The 27,187-nt window shown below is 49.9% G+C and overlaps 1 protein-coding gene across 2 annotated transcripts in view; it reads left to right on the forward strand.

Moving 5' to 3' along the window:
- Positions 1 to 27,187, forward strand: part of PLCB2 (phospholipase C beta 2) — a 44,072-nt gene that overhangs the window by 3,959 nt on the left and 12,926 nt on the right. The window contains exons 2-18 of one of the 2 annotated variants that reach the window (XM_061370992.1): positions 980 to 1,057; positions 3,284 to 3,352; positions 13,337 to 13,477; positions 14,227 to 14,306; positions 14,909 to 14,962; positions 17,147 to 17,222; positions 17,834 to 17,934; positions 18,355 to 18,521; positions 18,700 to 18,846; positions 19,127 to 19,284; positions 21,166 to 21,248; positions 22,023 to 22,107; positions 23,319 to 23,490; positions 24,095 to 24,192; positions 25,295 to 25,391; positions 26,266 to 26,350; positions 26,856 to 26,980. In XM_061370992.1, the coding sequence (XP_061226976.1) occupies positions 980 to 1,057; positions 3,284 to 3,352; positions 13,337 to 13,477; positions 14,227 to 14,306; positions 14,909 to 14,962; positions 17,147 to 17,222; positions 17,834 to 17,934; positions 18,355 to 18,521; positions 18,700 to 18,846; positions 19,127 to 19,284; positions 21,166 to 21,248; positions 22,023 to 22,107; positions 23,319 to 23,490; positions 24,095 to 24,192; positions 25,295 to 25,391; positions 26,266 to 26,350; positions 26,856 to 26,980 (1,816 nt within the window). Of the gene's footprint in view, positions 1 to 979; positions 1,058 to 3,283; positions 3,353 to 13,336; positions 13,478 to 14,226; positions 14,307 to 14,908; positions 14,963 to 17,146; positions 17,223 to 17,833; positions 17,935 to 18,354; positions 18,522 to 18,699; positions 18,847 to 19,126; positions 19,285 to 21,165; positions 21,375 to 22,022; positions 22,108 to 23,318; positions 23,491 to 24,094; positions 24,193 to 25,294; positions 25,392 to 26,265; positions 26,351 to 26,855; positions 26,981 to 27,187 lie in introns of those variants that run through there. The other variant, XR_009728074.1, reaches the window with a different exon arrangement.

Consider the following 27,187-nt stretch of genomic DNA (forward strand, 5'->3'; position numbering starts at 1 on the left):
CCCACTGCTGGTTTCATCTCAGTAGCTGGGTGTTTCACCTTCATGGATTGAATCTGAAGCTTTCCCAGAAATGGATGGTAGACCGTGTGATCCTGTCTTGTGTTGCACCAGGGGTCAAGTGCAGTGAGGACTGAATGAGCAAATGGGCTGGGACCCAGGCAGAGCACCAAGCATCCTTCATCTCACTCTCCAAAGAGCTCGTGTTAATTCATCTCTTCACACAGGCTTGCATGTGAGGTGGGAACGGGTGTTGCCTTGAGAATAGCTGTGAAGCTGCTTTAACTGAAAATGCAGGGGCAGAGCAATCATCCAGAGGTGAAGTGCACAGCCTCCTGTGCAGTACATGCCTCAGCTCTGATCTGGAGGGCCTCCCTCTTGTACTGGGGTCAGGATTGGCGCTGAATAAATCCATCTAATTTTGCTCCTGGAGTGTGGGTGTTTAAATAACTGCTGCTGTTCCCAGTCTGTGGAGAGCTCGTCCTTGGAGTTTGAATCATTGCCTAAAGCAGCCTCATCTGCTGTATGAGATGGACTCATCCTTGAGCCCTTCCTGGCTCAGGTCATTCCCTGTAAAGACAGCCCAGGTAACTCGTGTGAAGATGCCCCTGATGAATGGTATCTCTGCTTTGCCTGGGCTACTCGGGAGCTTGTAGAACCCCGTCAGTGCCTTGGGGGATAAGCAGTTCAAATGAACAGTTAATTGCATCCACAGCCACTTTCTTCTTAACTCCTTGTATAGAAGGCTCCAAGAGAGTTTTTAGCTAAATGGGTGGTGTTAGGTGAGACTCAGGCTTCAGCAGAGATCAGGTTCCATAGCCTCACTGGAGATGTGCTAAAATCATCTGGTTCATTTCCATAAGCCAGAGGATGATTCACCCAGCGGGGTCTGTATCTGAACTGGAAACTTGCATCCCATGATGGGCTCTCCAGGTCACATAAGGTGTTAACCTGCTTCCTTCTGTTTGCCTTTTCTTGTCAGGAAACAGGAAGTGCTTCCCCTGTGATTCTTCGAGTGGATCCAAAGGGCTTTTACTTATACTGGACCCATCAGAATAAGGTAAGTGCTAAGGCTATTCACACTTGGTCTCCAAATAGCCAGGTCAGGTTTGTGTGAGATTAGAACACTCTAAGTGCTTGAGTTCTGCACTCTGGAGCAGACTGCCACACTCATTCCACCTACAGAGGAGTTAGGAGTCCTGTGCTTCTTCCATGGCAGATTTGTCTGTCTTCAGATACCCAGAAAAGACCAGGAGATGAAGCTGTCAGGCCAGAGAGATGTGTGGCCTTCCTGTGCTTGTCATGCTGGCAGCTTGTACCTGCAAAGTTCACTAGATGTGCTTCCAAGGACTTTGGAGAGCAGAAGAGTTGGTATCCCTGTTACCCAGTACCCTGAAGGGTTCTCCCGTCCAGTTCAATGGTACAGTTGGAAAGATCATGGCAGGACATGCAATTACATGTATACAGCTTCAGCTAATGTGTACCTCATGCTGCCTATGTTATAAACTGATATCTTGGGGGTTTTAGACATTTTAATCTAGCAAAGGGTAGTGAGCATAGGGCTCCAGAGACTACATCAAGTGTAGAAGCAAGTTGTGCCCCTCTAGGGGCAGGGTGATGTGTGCACCACAGGATGCTGGAGGAGAGAGGGAGGCCACAAACAGAGGAAAGAGAATTCAGTTCCTCACTGATGAGTAGCAATGGGTGGCGGAGAGATCTGGCTGCCTGGAGATGGAAGGCTGGGCTCACTTCTGCTTTCCAGAGCAGGGCTGTGGTTCAGCTCTACTTCCTCCTCGTGACCTACATGCTCAAGGGGCATGGGAGATAAAGAGACAGAGCCATTAGTCCTGTCCAGCACCCTGGCCAGGAGACCTGATGGGATTTGGTGAGCTCTGCCTTTGCTGGAGATGTGCCCCAGTGCAAGAACATTGTCACGAGGCTGGGGACTGCCACATCCTCTTCTCAGGCATCTCCATCACTCTCATTCCCCTCTCAAGATCACTCCTGGCAGTAGGATTTTTGCAGTACAGGTTCCCCAGACAGTGGGAAGTGGTAGCACTGGGGGAGGTGCACAAAATGGGACAAGAGGAGCTGTTATCACCATCAAAAGTGGGATACTTCCCTGGGTTGGTGGTAGAAGAAATTTCACCTGGGAAAGGGCCTGGGGTAAGGAAGCAAAGCTCACATGAGGAAATCCAGACTTGAGTGGCCTCATCTTCCTGGCAATGCCATTGATCATCATCTAAACTAAACTGTTAACACATTAGAGAGGTGCACTGGAGCAGCAGCCTGCTCTACATCCTTGGAGAAGCACATGTCTGGCATCTTTTCTATCCTCTGAGGGGATCTGCAGGCAGGGTGAGCTAGCAGGAGTGGGGGGCTAGGGCAGGCTTGTGGAGGTCTTGTGCAGGCTTTCATGAGCCTTGTGAGGGATAAGAGATGGGCTGATACAGACCATGATGTGGTATATGCAACAGTTTGTCTGTTGAGTTTGTGTGGCTTTATTAATCTTTGGCTGACTCATCCTAAGATCTGCTTGGCATGAACAGCAAGACACAAACTGCACCTCTTTTGCACTAGGGATTCAGAAAGGAGTGGGATTGGGAGTAAAACTTCCACCCTGCTTGACAATAAAGTGTTGCTACAGCCAGAAGACATGGTATCCACATTGTTCCTTATTGTGATCTTGGAAAATATTGCCTGCTGCAACAAGTATAATTTGTTCTCCAGACCCATGGTGAGGCAAATTAGTAACAGAGGAAGGAAATTCAGGTTGGATATTAAAAGAACAAGCAACACAAACATGACAAATAGCCAGCAGTGAGGACATGGAGTGGGCTGCCTGGAGAAGGCTGGGGAATGTCCTCCATGGGAGTTGCTTTGGAACAGATGAGGTAAAGGTCTGCTGGGAGTGAACTGGGCAGAGTGGTCCTGTCTGCCTTCCAGCTCAGCTGCTCCAGGTTGAGTGTCGGAGACAAAAGACAGCTGAGAACAGGAGTGGGTTGTATGAGCTGGGGTAATGTTTCCCTGTATAAACCCACGTACATGGCATGCACTCCTTCTCATGGTGACCCACACCAAGCCTCTGGCCTCACCCTGAAGAGGACAGTGCTGCAGGCCAGCTTGGATATCAGTGGCTGATGTGTCCCTGCCTGCACTGTTCTGGTGGGAGAGCTCTTCCCCAGTGAACAGTGCTGGGACTTGCTTTGCAGCTTCTGGGAGCTCTGCAGTGGGTCTCTTCCCTGCTTTTTCTTTCCTCATCTTCCTTGTCCCTGTTCTCTTGTAGGAGATGGAGATTTTGGATCTAACCAGTATCCGAGATACTCGAGTAGGGCGATTTGCCAAGATCCCCAAGGTGAGTGCATGGCTTCACTTCTGCTGCTTGCTCATGTGGGAAAGACAAGGCTGCCTTTGGCACAAGCTGAGGCAGTTTATCTGCCTTCCTAGTACACGAAGGTGGAGAGGTCCCTGTCTTCTGCCATCACAACTATGTAAATACAGATCATCAGTCTTTACTCTTGCCTGTGAACCCCCCAGGGGTCCTCTGTGCACCAAAAGGAAAGGCACTTCCAGACTGTGGTGTATGAGCTTTGGGAGGAGAATGTGCACAACAGCTCCCCTTCCAAAAGCCTGCCCAAAGGCTCAGTTCTCTTGCACACAGCAGCTGTATTCTCTCCCTGCCCTGCATCTGCCTAGCTTTGATGTGGGCCTGGGACACTGGGAAGCTCTGCAGGAGACTTGTGATGCTTCTCCATTGAGTCATCGGAGCTTCCCTCTTGTGTGAAGATGCCCAGACCCAGTCAAGGCAGCTACAAACCTGTAGTTAGTGAGATTCCAGCACAGTGTGTGGTGGGGAATTTTTCCCTTTAAAGGGAAGAAAATGCACTTTCAGAAAAACCAGTGTTTCTTTATCTTTTTCTGTCTGAATAATTCCAATTGTCTGCTTGCAGGGGGCAGACTGAGGGAGGAACATGAGTATGGCTTTGTTCTTGCTTTCAGCTGTAATTCAGGCTTCCTGCAGCAAAGTTGTCCTTGTTAGGACTTTTTTTCTGCATCTGTTTTTGGTTGTTTTTAACTTTTCCATGTATGGCAAAAAGGCAAGGAGAAAACCAGAGGAAAGCTGGAGCATGAAAAGGAAACAAGGGAGTACGGATAATGGCTGTGCATGGTAACACAGGTGATGAATGCAAAAGGGGAAGGTTTTGCAATGAGAGGCTCAAGCAGCCTCTTTGCGTAAGTAGGATGAGTGTTTGCTCAATACTGCTCTGCAAGTGTCTATTCCGAGCTCCCTGAGCCTCGTGGTTCTCAAAGGACCATAATGAGATGGGTGCTCAAGGCACAGAGAGTTCCAGGACAGCCCCCAGCTCATACAACTCTTAGAAGTCATCATTCCTTCTGAGAAACTGTTTTCCTTCTTGGAAATGCACTGAAATGAAAACTCCAATGGTTCAAGAGCCTCAGACTTTGCCTGCAGTTGGGTTTGTGGGAATAATGTTTGAGAAATGTTCTTGGAAGGTTTGGGTTTTTCACTTGAGAGAGTGTAACATTTAGAGCTGGTAGAGCTGGGTGCTGCAGTCAAGGCAGAATGCACTGAGGGAAAGGCCAACATACGGGAGAGACACGAGACACTGTTTTCTAGGGTGTTGAAGTTGCAGGAATAACCTGTTTACAGAATGACTTCAGCTTTGCTATGGGTTATATCTTGATGGTGTAAGTGCGTGCTGAGGCCATAGGGGGTGATCCTTCTGGTGGCTATGGGCAGGCCAGAGAAAAATGTCCTGGATTTGAGCAGTTGGTTAAGGAAGATTAATTGGAGACTTCCAGGAGAAACCTATTGGCACAAACAGTGTCAGAGCTGCCTTTAGACAGAGGAACTGCTCCTCCAACAGCATCTTCCTGTGAGGAGCCTCTACGCACAAGACCAACCCCAGTTTTTAAGAGTGAACCACAGTTTGGGGGTGACCACATTCCATGTGCAGAGGAGAAACTGATGGCCTTTAGAAAGAGATTTTTAGTGAAAGCACAAAGTTTGTGAAAAGAATGGGGAAATGGATGAGCAGCAGCAGGTATCAAGAGCAGAAGAGGGGAAGCAGTGGCTGTGAGCTCTAAATCTTGTCAGTAAAACTGGAAAGTGGCCCCTGTGATTCCCATCATAAGCAAAGGGTCTTAAAGAACAGAGTAAAAGGGGCATCTTTGCATTGGAGAAGGAGGAAAAGGCCTTTTGAGAGAGAGAACCAGCAGTCTGCCAGTGCTTGGGCCTGTGGCATCCCAAGGGGTGTTCATGGGTGACCTACAAGAGATGTGGAGAGACCAGCCAAGGTTTACCAATGGTACCGAGTTATTTGGGGTAATAAAATGAGGACTCGCTGGTTTGCACTCACTGACTGCATAATCTAATAAGTGATACAGTTTAATACAGATGAAATCAGGTGATGCACACAGGAAAAAAACAATCCTAACCTTGTGTAACAACAGGCTCTGAGTTGACTGTTGCTGTTCAGAAACAACATCATAAGGATGTGGTAAAATAGCAACAGAGCAAGATTTGCTCAAAAGAGTAAGTTTTATGTTAGGAATTAGAAGGAAATAATTAGAAAGTCTCACTGGAGACTGAATGCACCCGTATTTCTGTGCATCTCTAGTGTCCTCATGTCTAACGAGACAAGTGCTGAAACAGGTAGGGAAGAGCAGCAAGAATAAGGACAGCATGGGATGGCTACTGTGGGAAGAGATCCGAGTGGGCTGGGATTGGAGCCTGGCAAAGACTGAAAGATGAGGGGGATGTGGAAGTGATGGAGAAGGTGAGCACAAAGCAGTTACTCAGAGTTTCTTCCAGTGTGAGAGCTCCACATCAAGTGGAATTTTCCAAAGGCAGGTTGAGCCCAAGCAGAGGAGGAGCTGCTGGTTTACACCTCGTGTCACTGTGCTGTGGGATGCACACGTCCCAGAAACATGGGAGGTAGAAAGTCAGGACAAGAAGGAATTGCCATTTGAGGGTGGTTAAAGGCAAGATAATGCCTCTGCTTTAGGAAGCTGCAGAAATGTGCCAGGGAAGTATCACTGTTCCCCAGGCATCTGGTTGGATCCATGGTCTGCCCTGGGGTAGCTGCTGTGTTCTATCCATTGCCATAGCCCAGAGACAGTATTTTACAGGCCTGGGAATTGGCTACAGCTCATTTTGTACAGAGAGACAAAGGTCAAGCACCAAGTGATTTATTAAGCATTCTCCACAGGCAGAGCGGTGCTCTTGATGACAGCCTCTGCTGTGCAAATCCCAAGTGCTTTCTGAATTCGGCATTTCACAGAGACCCTTTTAAAAGAAGTTTTATTTCCCTTTTCATTTCAGGCAGTTTTCTGGCATTTCTATGACAACAGGTATTAAAATGCACTGAGCTGGCTCCTTATCCCTCCTATCCATGCTAGAGAGGGACTCTTCATCAGGGATTGTACTGACAGGACAAGGGGAGATGGGTTCAAACTGAAACAGGGGCAGTTCAGGTTGGAGATAAGGCAGAAGCTCTTCCCTGTGAGGGTGCTGAGGCGCTGGCACAGGGTGCCCAGAGAAGCTGTGGCTGCCCCATCCCTGGCAGTGCTCAAGGCCAGGTTGGACACAGGGGCTTGGAGCAAGCTGCTCCAGTGGAAGGGGGCCCTGCCCATGGCAGGGGGTTGGAAATGGAGGAGCTGTAAGGCCCCTTCCAACCCAAACCAGTCTGGGATTTGATGATTCTGTTCTGGGATGATGGAGAAGGCTGCGTGGAGACCTCAGAGCAGCCTTCCAGTATCTGAAGGGGGCCTATAGGGATGCTGGGGAGGGACTCTTCATTAGGGACTGTAGTGACAGGACAAGGGGTAATGGGTTCAAACTGAAACAGGGGAAGTTTAGATTGGATCTAAGGAAGAAGTTCTTTCCTGTGAGGGTGGTGAGGCACTGGAATGGGTGCCCAGGGAGGTTGTGAATGCTCCATCCCTGGCAGTGTTCAAGGCCAGGTTGGACGAGGCCTTGGGTAATATGGTTTAGAGTGAGGTGTCCCTGCCCATGGCAGGGGGGTTGGAACTGGATGATCTTAAGGTCCTTTCCAACCCGAACTATTCTATGATTCTATGATTCTGTGTGGGCACCAAAATGGCCATTGAACCAAATGGTGGGAGAGATGTGCTGGGAATGTCTTATTTACAATGGCTGAGCTATCCAGGATGCTCCTGCCCTCACCTGTGTGTCCAGCTGGCTTTCCTGGGAACAGAACTTTCTGGAAGGGATGCAGAAAGCAGGGGAAAGTTGTTCCCATGAATCACATCTCCAGGCAGGGCAGCTGTGTCCGTGGGCCATTACAAAGGGTATGGAAAACCGGTGTGATGAAGCGAACAGGTCTGTTGGAGCTGAGAGGGGGGGAGAATGAAAAGGTGCTGCCTCCCATCACAGAACAATGGCTTGGGATGCTTGTGGGATGTAACTGCTGAGACGAACACAAACTGTTGCTTGTTTCATTGGCTAGAAATGGAGGAGAAGGGGCTAGTGGGTGGTACTTAAGACCTCAGCTGATGGGAGCTTTAGCCAGTACCAATAGCAAATTGTGCATCCTTTTCCCCTTCTCCACATCCTTTCCCCCCCTCTGCTTCCTTGCAAGTGATGGCACAGTAAATCCACTGTTTCTGGGAGGCAGAGCTTGTCCTGCTTTTCACACTGAATTGTGGCTGAAGGAATTAACACAGAAGAGCTTTATTGAGAGTACCTGCCCTGCTCCTCTCCTCTGCAAGATACAGAGCCCTTTCCGGCTGCACGAGGGTGGAACAGGCTGAGAGCTTTTCAGACCAATGTAGGTGAAATGAGTCTCCCTGCTAATGGGTGGTTGTAGTGTGGATGCTGGGAGTTACGAAGCAAGAGGTTTGGAGTTTGGTTTTGTAACCTCTCTACACAGCAAGAATAACACCACAGCACCCACACAAAAGCCTCTTCTGTGAAGACCTGCTGTCAGATGCACTCCTGTGTTGTCACAGCATTGTCCCTGTGAGCTGGGAGGCAGGGTGTGGTGGGATGTCCTTCCTGAGCACCAAGTGTTTAGTGAGGAAGAGTCAGCCTGTAAGGCCCAGAGAGTGGGACACTGAAAAGGGACGAGTCACTAAGGGTTGCAGCAGTAGGAGCCCTCAATCATGGAATCAGCCAGATTGGAAAAGACCTTTAAGCTCATCAGAGTCCAACCATTGCCCAGCACTGACAAGGCTACTACTAACCCTTATCTCCAAGAGCCACATCCACACATCCTCTAAGCACCCCCAGGGCCGGTGCCTGCAGCCCTGCCCTGGGCAGCCTGTTCCAATGCCTGAGCACCCTCTGGGGCAGGAATTGTTCCTCAGCTCCATCTAACCCTGCCCTGGTGCAGCTTGAGGCCGGTTCCTCTTGTCCCATCCCTTGTTCCTTGGGAGCAGAGCCCAGCCCCTCCTGGCTCCATCCTCCTGTCAGGCAGTTGGAGGCAGCCATCAGGTCCCCCCTGAGCCTTCTCTTCTCCCCACTGAACCCCCCAGGTCCCTCAGCCCTTCCCCATCATACTTGGGCTCCAGGTCCTGCCCCAGCTCCATTGCCCTGCTCTGGCCCCGCTCCAGCCCCTCAAGGTCTCTCTTGGAGCGAGGAGCCCAGAGCTGAGCACAGGGCACAAGCTGTGGCCTCACCAGAGCCCAGCACGGGGGGGTGAGGAGGCCACTGCTGTTTGCCCAGTAGGAAACTGGAACTGACCCTGCCTGGAGTCAGGCCCTGATCTGCTCTCCCTGTGAGTGCTCTCCTCTCTCTTCTGCCTGTATCCCGAGCCTTTGCTGGCTGCCATATGAGCACTAAGCATGCACACAGCCCTCAGCTCATCCTGTGACCTCCTCTGTGCCTGTCCACGTTTCCCCTTCTCACCCCCTTTGCTGTATTTTCTCTGGGAGCTGCTCAGTGTTTGGCAGTGTTTCTTCTCCATGGCAGTGTTTCTGAGAGACAGGACAGAACGAGCTTGGGCACATGCTCAGCAGCCAGAAAGATAAGACTTTGAGCAGAAATGAGACAAGATAAAGAGCTGTTGAACGTAGCCCAGCAGCCTGCCTCAGCACATCAAGATGTTGGTTACAACACAATCCTGGGTTTCCCTCTCAGTAACTATGAACAGTAATGGCTGCTCCACCGTTGTTTTAGTGACGCACCAGGACCCAAGACCACTGACACAATGTCATATCTGAGCCCAAAATATGCCATGGTTTAGGCCAGGCTGGGCTGTTGGCTTCATCTCGGGGTTGGTTTAGCCACTGCAGCAGGCTTTGACACCAGCATAATTATTCATACACCCAGAAGCTGTGTTTTGTGTCATGATCAGAAACCAGCTTCATCCTTCACTTGCATTTTGTTATCGGAGCCAGAGGTGCAGACTCTGGGTGTGTACAAGGGAGGAAATGACACCAGAGTATTCCACATGTCATGATAACAGCGAGATGCTAAAGCAGGGGTGAGTGGTGTTCAGGAACAGTGCAGAGAGCACTCTCAGAGCCCAGGGCTGGGCCATGGACTCTGAACACAGTGTGGGTGCTCAGTGACTCTGCTGCTTTGCAGGGGGAAGGCTGGAGCATCATCTCAGTGCTATGCCATGGACCCAGCAATGTGACTGAGCACAGGATGGAGCTAAAGAAAGTCTGATGTTCAGGCCTCCAAATAAAACAAGAAGCTGTATGGAGACAAACTGGTTATGTGTGTGTGCAGCAGAAAAGCAGGTAGAAGCCTGTGGCCTGCAAAGGGTCTATAAACAGTGGAGCAAGGGAGCATCACATACAAATAACAGCCTTTTTCCAGGCTGGGCCCTCTTTCTGTCTCTTCCATCTTCCCACAGCAGTGTGAGCTCCTAGGCCAGAGGGACAGGAGGAACTGTGGATGCAGAGCCTGCATCTCTCCCTCAGTCAGTTCCGGCTTGATTCCAGAGCCTGCGGCTTGTTCTGTGCCTGTGAATCTCTGCTGCTGCGTTTATCCGGTTCCTTTAGATAAGGCAGCAGTGAGAGCTGAGAGTGCTTCAGCTGCCTGGGGTTTTCCTGCCTCTCCCTGCTGAATCCCACCACCGAGCAGCGCTGCTAATGAGGACACGAGCGTTACCTGCAGAGCCAAAGGCGTTTGGATAACCTCAGTGCTCCTTTTCCCTTCTGGCAACCAAACAAGCCTTTTCTTCTCCAAAAGAGAAGATTTCTGGTCACATCCTGTCTTCTCCTAGCACAAGCAGCACATCATGTACCGTGTTTTATAAAGATACAAAGCTGTCAGCGTGCAGTGAGCTTGGCAAATCCCAGTTCTGGTTTGGCTGTATCCCATTCCAAGCAGTGAAAGGGCTGCCTCTGTCTCTTGCATTAGGCCTGGCTCTTTATCTTTGCATGAGAATTTGCTTCTCTCTGGACTGTGGATCTGGTTTGGCCAGATGAGGATTTTAGGGAAATGAGGAAGGTGGGAAGTGAAATGTGTGTCAGCCGCTCTGCCCGTGCCTTGTTGTCTGTTTGGGGGGTTTAAGTGGATTTGCTCAGCATGCTTTCCCTGCAGATTTGCATGGCTAATATGGTCACCCTGCTTTTCACACAGCAATTCCTGTTTTTCCTTTATGGCCACCCGCAACATGACACTGAGTAATTAAAAGGTTGAAGCTGCAGCACGGGGTGCTGAAGGAGTGCAGGTTGTGAAAGAGCCAAGATGTGGCAGCAGGTTCCGTGCTCTTGGCCACAGTCCTTGGTTGCCTCTCAGCATCTTCACTCAGTGTTACACCATCAGCACTGCGTTCGTCCCACAAGGGACGTGATCCCCATGTGGAGTAGGCAGCATGGAGCAGGCGAGTGACTCGCTTAATGCCAGGCAGGAAATCAGTCACTGGGAAAATATGACCCAGTTTAGATCCCTGACAAGATCAGAGAATCAGCCAGGCTGGAAAAGCCCTTCCAGCTCATCAAACCCAACCATTGCCCAGCACTGCCAAGGCCACCACTGACCCATGGCACTGGGGCCTCGTCTATAGGATGTGTGAACACTTGCAGGGCCGGTGCCTGCAGCCCTGCCCTGGGCAGCCTGTTCCAATGCCTGAGCACCCTCTGGGGCAGGAATTGTTCCTCAGCTCCATCTAACCCTGCCCTGGTGCAGCTTGAGGCCGGTTCCTCTTGTCCCATCCCTTGTTCCTTGGGAGCAGAGCCCAGCCCCTCCTGGCTCCATCCTCCTGTCAGGCAGTTGGAGGCAGCCATCAGGTCCCCCCTGAGCCTTCTCTTCTCCATCTGAACCCCCCAGGTCCCTCAGCCCTTCCCCATCACACTTGGGCTCTAAAAGAGCATCCTTCCCCTGCTGCAGTTTGCTTCTCCTGACATGGAGCCATCAGCTTCCCTGTGGTGTTAGGAGGCACTGTAATTCAATGCTGATGAAAGTCATGGCATGGAAAAAGCAGCACAAGCCAAGGCTAATGGTGAACAACAGCTTCTGAGAAGGTGATGAGCTCTCAGGCTGTTACCAACAGGTAACAGGTATCAGGTTTGCCTGGTGGAGCACAGCTAGAGAAAGGCAGAGGCTCTGATCTCCATCTCACTGGGACATGGTGAGCCAAGAGACACCAGCATGCAGAGAAGGAAGGGCTGGGAGGAGCCTTCTGTAACAAATACAGGAAATGAGTTCAGCATAAACCACAAGTTCTCTATTGTCTCAGCTTGGTCTGATGTACAACACTGGAGGTAAGGAAGCTGAACAAACACCAGTGGCTTTGCAAGATGAAGTCAAGTTTGAAGCTGAAATCCGAACGCTTTGCTGCTCGTAGTGAAAACTCAAGCTCCATCAAGAAGCTGCTGTGAGCGCAGAAAGGGGTGGGTACATGGTGCTCCCTTCTGCAAAGGAAGGTTGCTCATAAAGCAGGAATGAACCATCTCAGAAATTCCCTATTAGAAAACAGGCAAATCCCCTGGGCAGGTGACTGCTTTCCCCTTCTCTCCCTCCAGACATGTTTCAGTTAACCCATGAGGAGAGTGGCTTTCATGAAGGGAGAGACAGGAGTCAAATGATCTTGGGTTAGGATCCAGCCCATCCTGTTCTTCCTAAAGGGGCCTCTTTGCTACAGATGTGTCAAAATTGCAAATGCTCCATTGGAAAACTGCAGTGGGAAAAATCTGTGGACTTTGGGATAAAATACATCTGCAGCTGTGTTTGTGACATGGGGCTGATGTAGGAGCATCCAGGGCTCTTGGTCTGGAGTCCAAATGTAGAGAAATGTCTGTCTATAGCAAACAGAAAGGTAAAGTCATTGGGCTAAAACCTCTTTGGGTGGAGTTAATGGGGGCTGTGTTACAGTGTGAGTAAGGTTTTAAAGCTGTTCAAAGGCAGGGACTCACCCCTGTGTCTACCTGTAGGTTTGTGCATACAGGAGAGCTCAGCTTCTGGGTCTGACCTGTGCTGCCAGCAGTCCCCCATCCTGAGCTCTGCCCTTAGTCTGGGAAGGAGCAGGTGCTCTGGCAGCCTCCCTCTTTGCTTTGATGTGGATTTAGCCTGTGCTTTAGATAATGAATTGCTGTGCTTCATTCCAGGATAGGGGATTTTATCTTTTCATGCTAAATAGCAACCGCCAGTACAGCTCCAGGACAGCTCAGCTTAGCGATGCCTTATGGAGGAACACACAAAATGCTAAATCATCTAAAGGGATTCTAGAAATACTTTGATGGTGATGAAATCAAGTACCACTAATGGGATGAGCCTTAGACTTCAACCAAATCTCTGGTGAGCCACTGCTGGAGGATGCTGTGATTGCTGTGGAAAAACCCCTTATAGCAACTGACAACCAGCAGGAAATGTGGATGGAGGGCAAGAGCCCATCTCTCCAGTGACCCAGCTCTAGAGCTGGTAGGCATTGCAGACCCAAACAGCATCTTCCTTGTGGTGCAGAGAGGTTACAGCAAAAGCTATCACACTAGTCTGAAAGGCTTTCTTTCTGTGTTCTGACAAAGGGCTCTTGCAGGAACCTGATTGTGCACCTCGTGTGTGCACCTCTAATGCTCCTCTTGACTTGTCCGCACCTTTAGGCTGAACTTTCAGAAGGAATTTCCTGTCTGTTCCAACTTGGACGTTTTCAGACCCAAACAGCACTTCTGTGCAGTGATGTTAGTCACAATGTCTTGTTCCATGGAGGATCCAGGGGATGCAGGCTCCAGAACAAAGATGAAAAGTCAGGAAAGGCAAGCAAAGGAAGATTGCATTAAACAATGTGCAACCCTTGAGAAGCTTGCTGGGGATTTGGGTCAATGTTTGGACTGGGTCCTGGTGTGTCCAGGTACGTTTTGCCTCAATCTCCCTTCTTCCCCATCTGTTTAATTTCTTTTGCAGTGCCAGAAGCTCCGGGAGGTGTTTAACCTGGACTACCCTCACAGCACCTTCCTGCTTAAGACTCTGACCATCGTGTCTGGCCCTGACATGGTTGACCTCACTTTCCATAACTTCGTGTCCTACAAGGAGAATGTTGGAAAGGTAACGGGTCCTGAGGACAGGGAAGCACTGGGACCAGTGAGGACTGGGGCATCAAGTGGGGAACAGGAAGGGAGAGGGGAAGAAAGGGAACCTGAACCCTGTCAGTGTAGCTGACAAGGTATGAAACAAGCAGGTTTGTGTTCCAGTGAGGTGTGCTACCTCCACAGTTCTAGAAGCTTCTGCCCTGCGTGGAGAAGGACCAATAGAAGAAATTTAGTCCATCATTTCTGTCCTTCATGTGCTTTGTGTGGATAAACACAGAGCTGAGAAGACTCAGTGGAAAAGTTTTAGCTGCTGATATATATAGGCAGTAGAAACGTGACAGAGCCAAGCCCAGGGCACAGTTATTGGGATCTGGAGCCTCGCAGTGTCAGAACAGGCCTTTTTACCAGGGTTTATAGTGGCAGGACAAGGGGGAATGGCTTTAAACTGGAAAAGGGTAGATTTAGAGGGGATATAAGGAAGTTTTTACTATGAGAGTGCTGAGGCACAGGGTGCCCAGAGAAGCTGTGGCTGCCCCATCCCTGGCAGTGCTCAAGGCCAGGTTGGACACAGGGGCTTGGAGCAAGCTGCTCCAGTGGAAGGGGTCCCTGCCCATGGCAGGGGTTGGAGCTGGAGCAGCTTTAAGCTCCCTTCCAACCCGAACCAGTCTGTGGTTCTTTGCCCTTCCCATGTTTGTTGCTGTGTACTTCTTGGTGCAGTTCCATAATGCCCAACTGCCTCTGCCCTGTGTGTGTGTTCGTTCCCAGAGCTGGGCTGAGGATATTCTGGCCATCGTTCGGAACCCTCTCACATACAACGCCTCTCGGTACACCTTCCTAGAGAAAATGTGAGTGATTTCTGACAGATGCTGTCCTCTGACACATTCATGTACTGCCCCTTCTGTCTGTACGAGAAAGAAAAGGCTTTTAGCACCCAGGTCCTCTGGCAGCCTCCAGAGCAAGTCGTGTGTCAGCCCAGGGGGTTTGGTACTTGGCTCATGTGCTGCAGGACATCTGGCTGGCACAGGACTGCTGGAGCCAAACACACACGTGGGATGGGACAAACTGAGCTGCTGTGCCTGGGACGTGTTTCCCTCCACAGTCCCAGAGCTCACCCCAGCAGAGTGCTGCCTCTCTGTGCTCTCTAATACTGTTTGGTTGGCAGCCTGGAATCATCGAGGAATGCTAAATAATAGGAGATACCATTATCTCATATCTGTATCCTGTTTCAGAGGAATCTTCCTGTTATCTAAGCTGTTACAGTTTGCCTGTTTCTCCTTTACAAGAAACAGGAACAGGTTCTGTCTGAGGTTGACTGATGGTCTGTAGGACCCTGATTCTGTTAACTGTTAAGCTTGTTTTCCAAATGGCATGTTTTTTCTTTCTCTACTTAATAGGAGGTCTGGGGTTATACAAGTGCATTTTCATGTTCTCTTTCTATTTTTCCCAGCCTGGTGAAGCTGAAGATGCAGCTTAATGCAGAGGGGAAGATTCCTGTCAGGAAGTGAGTACATATAATTGTTTCATTGTGTGTTCAGTCAGACTAAAGGCAGAGCAGCTGGTGAGAGGATGCTTGCCCAGTGGCTTCAGCTGCCTGCTCTTTCTGCACCTAAGAGGTAGAGATCATTCTGGATTCAGGCCATGAAAGGACTCTGCTGCACCAGGGAAGGGCCTGGGACATAATTTGGGTCTTGAAAGGAGACCTTTTATGGCCATAAACAGCCACGGCTTTAACTTGCTGGCTGTTGCCAAGAAATAATCAACAAAACCAACCAACCTTGGTGCAATTCTGATCACAGCTTGATTTGCAACCTACATTGAAAGGTGCAGCAGATGTAGCACTCATTTTACCTTTCACATAAAGAAAACGTGGAGAGCTTTTTGCCTGACTCCTCAGCTAACCTGACATAGGGGTTCCTTGCTCCCGCTTGGCTCCCTCTGGATGTGTATGAGAGGGAACCAGCCTTTGAGAGCAGAGCTCTGGGCCAGGGTTAGTGCTGGTTCATGTACAGAACAGTGGGGATTCGCCCTTCCCTGTCCCCAGGGTTGGCCTTGTGCATCAGTAAGCCAGGGCTGCTTTGCTGAAGCTGAGACCAGCCTGGTACTTCTCCCCTGTGCTGCATGGCATGAATCTGGACTTGCTTTCATGCCACTCAAAGTCTTTCCCAGTGTCGTGGTTTAAACCCAGCTGGCAACCCAGAACCACTGCTACTGCTGAACCCAGGACACCCAGTAAAACACCCCGTGGCTGATGCTGTGTCTCCTCCACGTTGATTCAGCTCAGAGGGTGACCCAGGGCTGCCTTCGCTTTGGGCACATACATCACCTCTTGTTGTAAGAAGGACCTGCAGATAGTGGGTATTCACTGGGAAGCTTTGAACCACTCTGCTTCTAGTTTCTGCTGTGTTACAGCATCACAAGAGGCAAGCACTAATCACCTGTAATAAACACACTCCCTACTGTGTGTTATACTGCATAATGGGTCTAGATGAAGCCTGTGCTGGCTCAATGGGCTCCTGGCTCGTTGAGCCTTACTCAACAACACGTTTTTTGTTGTTTGCTTTGGAAACCACCAACCAGCAGAAACCAGAGTATTCATCAAAGGGCTTTTAAAAATGGATAGGGCTTTAATAACTCACACTAGGGAAGAGTGCTTTGAATTGCTCTTTAAATGCAAGCAAGGTGGCATTGCTGCAGAGGCAAACCAGCTTATTCTTCTGAAATAGGCTAGGAAAAAATCTCTGGTACAGGCTGTACCTCTCTGCAATGCTCTGCTCTGTCTGTCCTGCAGAGTGGTAAAATGCTCCACTGTGTAAAGCACTAGACCATTAAATAGTGCAAGTTAAGAGCCAGATGTATAAACCTGTTCCCTTTCTCCAGGTGCAGGTGTATGTCAGGCTTTCAAAGCTCATGTCTGAATCCCTCTAAAAATTCCCCTGAGCATCTGCCTTTAGACATTTAAATCCCCTTTGAATCATAACAAGGGTGCTACAGTTTTGCCTTGCAAAGGGAGCTGATGTGCCCTGAGTTTGCATAAGTCCGCTGCAGCAGAACACTTTCCCACCTGGCACACTGGGCGCTCTTTGTTCCCCTTTCTGGCTGTGAGCAGCTGGGATGCCAGGAGCTGGCAGAGCTGACATCCACATTTATCCATGAGGAGACCTCAAAGCTGCTGACTGGGGTATTCTGAAAGCAGGGCAAGTGCAGTTGTTCTATTCCATAGTGCAGCAAAGGGGCTGCTTCAGGCTGAAGCCTTGACCGAGTGCTTTCTGCCCTGCAGATCACTACCCAGCTTCCTAAACAGGAGGTGAGCTTTGGTTTCTGCACAGCAAACTTCAGTGCTTCCATCAGGCAGCACATCAGGTTCTTTGCCTGTGTAATGACTTTGTGCCTTGAATTTATGGAAATCCTTTGGTTCCAGAAAATGCTGCCTTCTTTCAAAGCAGCAAATATGCACCATATCTGTTTGCTTGTTTTGAATGTTGTCTTGGCTACAGAGTTATTCCCTGCTAATGCCAGCTACCGCATGGGATCCGTGCTTTATCTGGTTCGTGTTTGCAGCCTCCTGGAGCCTCCTTCGCTGTGCATTTGGAGTGTCTTGGGCTCTGGCTGCAGCTCCCAGCACCGGAACCCAGAGTTCCCTGACTCCTGCCGCCCTCTGGTGATTGCCTTTGCCCTGTGTGCTCAGTATTTTTCAGATGTTCCCTGCAGACAGGAAGAGGGTGGAAGCAGCATTAAGTGCCTGTCACCTTCCAAAGGGCAAGGTAAGGGGTTTGCTTGGTAGCCACAGACCTCACTCGTTTGACAGTAGTCTTGTTGCCTGCCCTGACTGTCCTGTTCTTGCTCATCTAACAGCTGTGAAACCTTTTCCTTACCCCTAGCTGCCATGCCTCAGCTGCAGGCCTGCTAGGATCAGTTCTTGCTGCTTGTACTTGTAACACTTGTGACTCCATCCCTTGCACTGTGGGGCACAAGAAGCAGCATGTTCCCTTCAGCTTGTCACTGTCTGCTTTTTGAAGCAACAAACCTGATGGTTAATCTGGGCACTTCTACCACCCACAGAGAACAGTCCAGCCTCTGACAGCTCCTACCACTGCATCAGGCATCAGCACAAGAGGCACCGAGGGACAGTTTAAATGGTTGGACTTGATGATCTTAAAGGTCTTTTCCAACCTAGTTGATTCAGTGATTCTAAATGACTGTTTCGCAATAGGGCATCGTGCTGCTTCTCCACTCCGTCTGTTCTTCCCTAAACACCTGCCAGATGGTCTGGTCTCTTACTTGCATTGTCACAAGCAGGTGCTGGGCTGTGGGTGTAAATGGAGAAGTGAGATGATGGGTTGTGGTACTCACTTGTCTTTATTGCATTTGTCAGAATGATGCCATCAACCCAGAGGACTTCCCTGAGACCGTCTATAAAACTTTCCTGATGAATCTGTGTCCACGGCCTGAGATTGATGAGATATTTACCTCACAGTAAGTTTCCCTCAAGCCATAGCAGAGAACCTGATCTCTTGTGGCAAAAGATAGACAAGAGGAGGGACAAGGGGGTTTAATGCTCTGTGGTTTGTCTGGCTTCAGGCCTTAGGAGGGCAGGAAACCAGGTCACAAAATGAAGTTCAAGTCCTTTTAGAGTTTGAGTCAGTGGCTCAGAATACTCTTTGTGCTCCCCTCGGTATGAACTCTTCACAGCATTGAACTGGTGAAGAAAAAGAAAGGCCACAGCAGTGGGAAGATCATTTACAGGAAGGAATGTAGACAACAGAGAAACCTGTGGGTCCAGGGCTGTGGACACCCATTGCTGGCCTGGGGAAGGACCAGTCTCTCTTTAGTGAGTGGGTTTTGTGGGTAATACACAGGCCTTACCGCTGCTCCTCTGTCATTCTCTCACTGCAGCCATTTAAAAGCAAAGCCCTACATGACCAAAGAGCACTTGGCAAAGTTCATCAACAAGAAGCAGCGAGACTCTCGCCTCAATGACATCCTCTTCCCTCCAGCCAAACCTGAGCAGGTGCAGAGCCTCATAGAGAAGTATGAGCCCAGTGGGATCAACATCCAGAGAGGTGAGTCTTGCTCTAGAGGGAGTGTGAAAACAGCAGAGGGCCTCACACCTTCTGCTACCTGGCTTCCCATGGGGAGCAATCAGCCTGATTCTCACAATCCCAGTGTTGCAATGCGCTGGTGAGGAGGTGTCAGAACCACTTTGTTTCCGTGCTGTTAACAGCCCTGCTTCCCATGTAGGGCAGCTGTCTCCAGAGGGGATGGTCTGGTTCCTCTGTGGCCCTGAGAACAATGTGATAGCACTGGACAAACTGTTGCTGTACCAGGACATGACTCAACCGCTCTCACACTACTTCATCAACTCGTCCCACAACACGTATTTAACAGGTACGGGCAGTTCCAGAGGCTGCCTCAGCTCCCATGTGCAGGTACCACACTGGGGTGGAGGGGTGATGCTGACAGTCAGGTGGGCAGATGTATGCCCTGAAGTTCATTGGTCTGAGGGCTGTAATACACCCCGAGGGGCTTGGCCCTTCAGTGCTGTGTGAGAAGCCCTGTGTCAGCCTGCCCCATGCACGTGCTGAAGGGCAGCAGAGGTTTCTGCTGCTCCTCTTGGTGCTAAGCTGCCGCAGGTGAGTGTAGCTGATGCTGAGCCTCCCTCCTCCAGCTGGTCAGTTCTCCGGCATCTCCTCTCCCGAGATGTACCGGCAGACGCTGCTGAGCGGCTGCCGCTGCGTGGAGCTGGACTGCTGGAAGGGCCGCCCCCCGGAGGAGGAGCCCATCATCACCCACGGCTTCACCATGACAACCGAGATCCTCTTCAAGGTACGGAAAGAGTTTGCTCCATCGATGCTTCCCCTGCTCGGCTTTAGACTGATCTCTGTCTGAGGAGGGTGCTGAGGGAACTGTCAGATGGGTTGGCTGAGGGCAGAGATGTTTGGGAGGAAAAGACTGATGGCAGTCTGACAAGTGAATGAACACACAGAGTGAAAGATGAACAAACATGCAATAGGTTGAGTGTGTGTAAGTTTTTTGACGTAGGAGGACCAGAAGAGAGGCTGCTGGCTGCATGAAGATGAATGAATGCAAAAAGGCAGGCAGGCAGGTAGTAGATGGAGAGGTGGTTGAGTAGATATGCCTGCATACGCAGGGCTCTGCAGTGAGATGGCTGTATGGACAGAAAGGTGCATTATGGATAGATGCACATCAGAGAAACAAGCAGGAAACAAATGGTGGCTTAGAAAACAAGTGGTTAAAGTGAGTTTATTTCTAGCTGGTGAGCAGCACTTTCTGTGGCTTAGAGCCCCTCATGGTGGTGCTTTGCAGGAACACCTTTTGGGTACTCCCTCATCACAGGAGTGTGTGGAATGTGCTCAGTGGAGCAGCTGGGCAGGTGGCTTCCCTCAGGATCCAGCTCCCAGGCTTCAGAAGCACTGGGCAAAGCCTACTTGTCCTTTGGGAACCCAGAGCATTTAACCACAGAAGTTACAGCAGGTTACAAAGCAATGCATCACACTGATTTCCCCTGCACTCCTTTCCTCAGCAGCTGCCAACAGGCAGAGGCAATTCAGATTCTTTTTAAAGCTCTTTATTCCTGTTCCATTTCTTCCCCCTCTTCCCACGCTTCGCTATTCCTAATGTATTTATATGGGAAAAAAACCCAACCCCAACGTTAAGATCCGAGCTATTGTCACACTCGCTGTCAGTAGCTCCCCACCTCCTGCAGCAGCACTGCTGCCTTTGCACAGCAGCTCACTGCAGGTAGGAGACACAATGGCAGCTGGAGGTGCTGTAATTGCAGAGTTCTGCTGCAGCATGTGATGTTCCTCCAGGAAATGAGAACCTGTTAACACAGCGTGTGCCCAGGGATTAGTTTTACATAACATGGGGATCGTGCCCTCCACCTCTCCCTTTCCTACCATTGCCTCGGGCCTTTTAGTAGCTTTTTCTGTAGCTTCTCCTCCCCTGAGCCTTGCAGGGTTCTGTGGTAGGGAATCCGTGTGGTCCATGGAGCAGCTGTGGCAGTGCTAAGACTCTCAGTGTTAAGATCAACCAGGACCTGGGGGACCAAGGGGGACTGTCATTGCAAAGGAGCAAATGACACTTTTCACCATGTCACAAGGAAAGAAAATGGGGGGAAAGTCTGTGGCAGTTTAACAGGGAAAACATGGTTATTTTTATTTACACCACTAATGCTGAGAAGGTTTCCATGGTGTTTGCATTTGGAGTGTCAGCACAGCTGGTTGTGAACATCCCAGGTTTCCCTGCTGCTAGACAGAAGGATTTTGTAGGTGATAGGATAGAAAAAGGCAGGTTCAGTGGTAAGTTTAAACAGGGTTTGAAGCAGTTTGATGAGGGACTGCACACACCTTTCTCTACCAATTCAAAGTGCATGTGGCAGTGACTTGTCACTGGCAAAGTGCTTTCACATTCATTTACGTGTACACTGAACTACAAAACTCATATTCCTACATCTTCAGCTTCATTTTCTATGCAGTCTGTTGAGTTTAGGTGCATGTTGTGTCCTCTGGAGCTGGAATCCAGGCAGGGAGGAAAAAATACTTCCCACCTTCTTACTGGGAGAAGTTGCTTTAACGAGAAGCCCTTGGCAGTGATCAGTTTGGAGTCTGTTCAGTGGGAGCTGAGCTGCATTCCTCTGTTACTAACCAGTGCTTATCCTTTCTCTGCCCATTGCCTCTCATTTAGGATGCCATTGAGGCCATTGCAGAAAGTGCTTTTAAAACATCTCTCTACCCTGTCATCCTGTCCTTTGAGAACCACGTGGACTCGTGAGTATCCGGTGACTGGGAGAGCTGTGTTCTTGTTGTCCAGAGCACAAAGTGTACAGGCAAGAGCTGCTGGGTTTGAGTGCCTGAGATCTGAAACATCACTTGAGGTTTCTCAAGCAACTGAAGGTGGGGCAGAGCTGAAAGATGAGCCAGAAGCTGCAGAGTGAGAGGGACCACAGTTGTGCAGCCTTCTGGCTTGGGATGGCAGAGTATGGACAGAAAAGAAAGGAGAAAGTTGGGGCTGTTCAGCCTGGAGAAGAGAAGGCTGCGTGGAGACCTCAGAGCAGCTTCCAGTGTCTGAAGGGGGCCTATAGGGATGCTGGGGAGGGACTCTTCATTAGGGACTGCAGTGATAGGACAAGGGGTAATGGGTTCAAACTGAAACAGGGGAAGTTTAGATTGGATCTAAGGAGGAAATTCTTTCCTGTGAGGGTGGTGAGGCACTGGAATGGGTGCCCAGGGAGGTTGTGAATGCTCCATCCCTGGCAGTGTTCAAGGCCAGGTTGGACAGAGATGGTTTAGAGCGAGGTGTCCCTGCCCACGGCAGGGGGTTGGAACTGGATGATCTTAAGGTCCTTTCCAACCCTAACTATTCTATGATTCTATGATTCTATGACAGCCTGGAAGGGACCTTAAGGTCTGCATAGTGAGCGAGGGCAAGAGATGATTTCCTATGTACCATACTTGGGTCTTGGGATGGTTGTTCATGTTAAGGTCTGGATTTGGGCATCTGCTTTCCTGTTCACTCCTGCTTTGGTCTCTTTGTTCCATCAGGCCCAAGCAGCAGGCGAAGATGGCTGAGTACTGCAGAACTATATTTGGAGATATGCTGCTGACAGAGCCACTGGAGAAATACCCAGTAAGTGAAGCTGGGGAGGGAGGTTTAGTGGAGAGGTCTTTCTGAAGGAATCAGTCACTCCTGGGGGTAGGAGAGTGCATACAGGGACAGTGAAAGAGAAGATGATGCCATGGACAAATAAGCTTGGTTCATAGGGGTAAGCAAACAGTAAGTGAATGGAAGATCTCTCAGTCACAGAGGTTTTCCTAAGCACTTGCTGGCTCTGCTCTCATTTAACACTCTGTGACTTCAGTGACTTGGGAAACTGGGCTCTGGGTAGCCAAGTGTATTTCTGTACATGGTACTGGTTCAGATCTCTGCCAGCATTTGCTTTGGAAAGAAACAGGAACAAGGGCTTAGCAGCATTTCAGGCTCTTCCTACCAATGCTTCTCACTTCCTACTTCCACCCTGGAAATATTCCCTTTCAGGCACACACAGAGCTTTGTGCTCAGAATAGCTGAGTAAATGTCCTCATCTGCTTGACCCTGGTTGTCAGCTTACTGGTACAACAGGACAGTGACAACCCTGGTGGTCTCCATGCCCATTGCTGCTCCAGCTGCCTTGTGAATGCACATGGATTTACAAATACCAGGCAGTGCCTGTGTTTTAAAGCACTGAGATCAAAAGAAGAGCTGAAAAGAAGCAGTGAGCAAAGCAGCAATTGCCACTGCCCACACCCAGGTCCTTGTCCAGGCAACAGGGAGAAACAGGGGCTGTGTGTGGGGAGAAGCAGTTCAGGGTATTGGCTGAGTCTTGTTGCTGTCTGTAGAGGGAGTGTGGGTCTGGAAGCAGAGTCTGAGTCACACGTCCTTGTCTTGAGCCACCTCCTCTGGGATCATTTCCAGATCTGCTGCAGGCAGAGGGTTTGAATATGGCCTGAGTGCTGATCCAGGCCTGAGGCTCTGGGAGAATGAGAGAAATAGGTGGCATGTGAAAGCCAGAGGTGTGTGGATGCTTCAGGCCATGTGGATGGGGTTTTAGCTGAGGTGCAGGATAGGTGGCTGGGAACAGGCTGGTGTGTGCAGGTAGCAAATGTGTAAGGTGCAAAATGCTGCCCTGGAATGAAAGGTGAAGTCTTAAATCTGCATATAGTGGGATGGATGGAGAAAATAAAGTGTACAGTGGGTGAGAGATGGGTCCATGCACCAGTAAATGGCCACAGGAATGGTACTGGGAGGGACAGGAGAGATGGGTGCTTGAACTCTTTGTGATGAAAGGTGATCTGTTGCAGCTGAAGCCAGGAGTTCCTCTGCCAAGTCCTAAGGATCTCTTAGGGAAGATCCTGATTAAGAACAAAAAGAACCAATCTGTATGTGGGAAGAGGCAGAACTCTTTGAAGAAAGGGAGGAATGTGGAACCAGAAATCATTGAGCTGCCAACCCCTACGGATGCTGAAGATACTGGTATGTCTGAAGGGGACTAGTATAGCTAGATGAGCAAGTCTGGCCCACTGGAGACCTTCCAAACCACCAGCACTAGCTTGAGGCAAGCCAGTGCTAGTCATTAATTCACTCATCACAAGAAGCAGCACAAGCTTGGAAGAGAAATTAAATCCTCAGAATATTTTCAAACACTTCAACCAAAATAGACAACCCACTTGTGCCCTGCCCATCAGTCAGCTCTTCTGCCTACTGAGCCATATGGCTCCATGAGTCATTCATTGATACACACTGGTTTGATGGAAGGGAAGCAGCTTTTACTGCTTGTAGCTCTCTGAGAACCACAAATTCACCATGGCCTAGTTCTTCACCATGAAGGTTTACAGGACCTTCAGCCCCACTCTCCTCCCTTCCTCAAGCCTGTCACCTCTTGGGCTCAGGGCACCTGTGGTAGAACAGTGAATTTTCAGTACCTGTCATGGTAGGAGCACATGAAGTCCATGAGTCCCCCACTTATTGCTCCTGATGATAGTGAGGGTTTGCAGAGCTCTCCATGGCCAGCAATCTGCAATGCCTTGTCTCAATGCGCTACCCGTGGGTGCTACTGATGTGGGCTGTGTGTGCTTAGTCTGGGCAGGTGATGTGCCTGAAGAGGAACCAGAGGAAGAGGATGAACATCTTGGAAACCTGGATGAAGAGGAAATTAAAAAGATGCAGTCGGACGAGGTACTTTCACTGCTGGTTCTGTCCCTTTCTGGGGTTTGGCTGGGTCTTTTTCTGGCCTCAGGTTTTCTCTAGAGCCTCACCATATCCATAGAATCCCAGCCTGGTTTGTCTTGGAAGGGACCTGAAAGCTCCTCCAGCTCCAACCCCAACCCCTTCCACTGGAGCAGCTTGCTCCAAGCCCCTGTGTCCAACCTGGCCTTGAGCACTGCCAGGGATGGGGCAGCCACAGCTTCTCTGGGCACCCTGTGCCAGCGCCTCAGCACCCTCACAGGGAAGAGCTTCTGCCTAAGAGCTCAGCTCAGTCTCCCCTCGGGCAGGTTCAAGCCATTCCCCTTGGCCTGTCCCTACAGGCCCTTGTCCCAAGCCCCTCTCCAGGTTTCCTGCAGCCCCTTTAGGCACTGGAGCTGCTCTAACGTCTCCCCAGAGCATCCTCCAGGTTGAACCAGCCCAGCTTTCTCAGCTTGTCTTTATAGGAACTGAATAGAGATGAACCCAAAATGTAAAGGAGAAGGAACTGTTCTATGATCAATCCTTCCTCCATGCAAGAAGATTTTTGCAGGAGAAACTGAATAAGAGAAATTACATTGCAAGCACGGGGTATGGCAGAAGAGTTAGAGTCTGCCTTTGATATTCTTCATGATATGAAGGTAGTCATTTGCCTTTGGGGTGTTTGGAGAGGCTTAGCCTTAGTCTGATAAAAGTTGTTACCGAAACCTGAAGTGCTGTTGCTGAAGGGGGAATGTGATCAGCATCCCTTGAATAAAAACTCCATTTCCATCTCCCTGGGGCCGCTCAGAGAGGAGGGAAAGCAAGGTCCCTGTTTGTCCCACACTTGATGCTTTGAGAGGCTAAGGAGTGCCTGGGCTTCTCACATACTGACTGATGCCTCTCAGTGTGCCTCAGTGTCAGCTTTTGCCAAGCTACTGAAACTCTGTGCCCCTGGCTATGCTGCTGACTGTAGCTGCAGGACCAGGAAGCCAAAGCAACTGGTGCCCTGATCAGAGCAGCCACTGGAGCTGTCTGTGAAGCCCAGGTGGGGTTTGTTGCACCTCCAGGCAAGGTCCCTTCATCTGCTGTCTCGTGGATGTTGTCTTCTCCCCAGGGCACTGCTGGTTTGGAAGTGACAGCCTATGAGGAAATGTCCAGCCTGGTCAACTACATCCAGCCCATCAAATTTGACTCCTTTGAAGTCTCTGCCCGTAAGTCAGAGTGAATCCCTTGAGAATGCCAAGTATCTCCATTCCACCAGGAGAGCAGCGCTTTCAGCTGCTCTTCCACCTGCCTTTGGGACTTGCCTTCACCCACTTTCTGTTGTGTTCAGTCTCTCTCACAACGTGTGCGTGGTCTCAAACACTTCCTTTCTGCCCTCCTCCCTGTAGTAAGGTACTGGTATGGAGAAGACAGATGTCAGATAGTGCTCCCAGTTATACAAGTGAGAATGAAAAACAGCAGCATAGAAGCCAGTGACATCTCTGAGCTTGCTTTGCTGCTTCTGGGGGCAGGATTGAGCCCAGCATTCCTTAATATATGTGCCTGGCCTTCCTCTTCCATGGGGATTGGACACAGAAATGTGTGAAACACTGAAAATGCACTCAATTTCTGTGCACAGAATGGGTTCTTCTGAACACTTCCCACATTTGGGTCTAGCTTTGAGTGAGCTGATTTGATTGATGGAAGAAAGAAAAGGAAAAGAAGAAAATAGAGTGAAGAAAGGGAAACCTGACAAAATAAAGAGCTTTGAATATCTGGATTATTGGGACTAAAACCCCAGGCAGGAGCTGTTCTCTAAATGTCACTGACATCCAGACAGAGGTGAGCACAGTTAAGCTTTGGGCACCCATCCTGTCCTGCACTACAGAAGCATTGTCACCCTGGTAAACATGGATCACCTTTTATCACCTATTCTTCAGCCCCTTTTTAAGGGAGCAGGGAAAGGGAAATTGCCCTGATAGAAATTGGTACCTGGGAGAAGGTGGGAGAGAGCAGGACAAGGGCTACATGGGTCCATTGATCCTCACGCATAGGAAGGGGCTGGGAATGCCTTCCTCCTGAATGCTTTTTGTCTGTTTCCAGAGAAGAACCGCAGTTATGTCATCTCCTCCTTCACGGAGCTGAAGGCTTATGATCTCCTGACCAAGTTCCCCATGCAGTTTGTGGAGTATCCTTTTGGCAGCCTTTATCCAGAGCAGTTGGTGGTACAGGGTGTGAGGACTAACCTGAAGCTTGAGTAAGGCTGAGGCATCTCCAGCTAGTTTGTGAGTTCAGTACCTTGTAAACCATTCATCAGAGATACAAAACGTGCAGGCGGGATCTTCCAGGGGGGCTTGGGAGCTGTCCAGAGGGGTTCTTGACAGGATGCATCCAGCTGTAGTGTACACCACAGCTGCCAGATGCTTGTCCTTAAGTGGAAAGGGTGTGGGAGAGGAGCCTGGTGTTGCCAGGACCTCTCTCACTTCTTGTCTAGAAGGCTCTGGCCATTTGGTAGCAGAACTTCATAGAATCATAGAACAGTTAGGATTGGAAAAGACCTTAAGATCATCCAATTCCAACCCTCCTGCCATGGGCAGGGACACCTCTCACTTAGTTCTCATAGCCTGGATACATGAGGTAGCCCCGGGGTGCACACAGAGGGCTCGGACTTGTTTCCTATAGCACATCTGTAGATACAACAAGCGGCAGATGAGCCGGATTTACCCCAAAGGCACCCGGATGGACTCCTCCAATTACCTGCCCCAGATGTTCTGGAACGTCGGCTGTCAGATGGTGGCACTCAACTTCCAGACCATGGGTGAGTGTCACATTGACCCCCAGCCCCTGAGGGGTGAGGCTCTGTGCCTGTTCGCTGGCTCTTCCTTTCCTGCTCTCTCCATGTGTGGGTTTATTCCATGTGCCTTCTCCAGAGTGGTGCTCATCTTTGAATCCATCTCCCACAGACCAAAAGCACTTTTCTAGGCCCAGCACACACCTGGTTCTTCCCACTTCTGCATACACACAG

Source organism: Neopsephotus bourkii, unplaced genomic scaffold (genome assembly GCF_033783945.1).
Source record: "Neopsephotus bourkii isolate Nb327-2 ecotype Australia unplaced genomic scaffold, CSIRO-AGI_Nbou_v1 NB_1557, whole genome shotgun sequence".
Taxonomy (NCBI): domain Eukaryota; kingdom Metazoa; phylum Chordata; class Aves; order Psittaciformes; family Psittacidae; genus Neopsephotus; species Neopsephotus bourkii.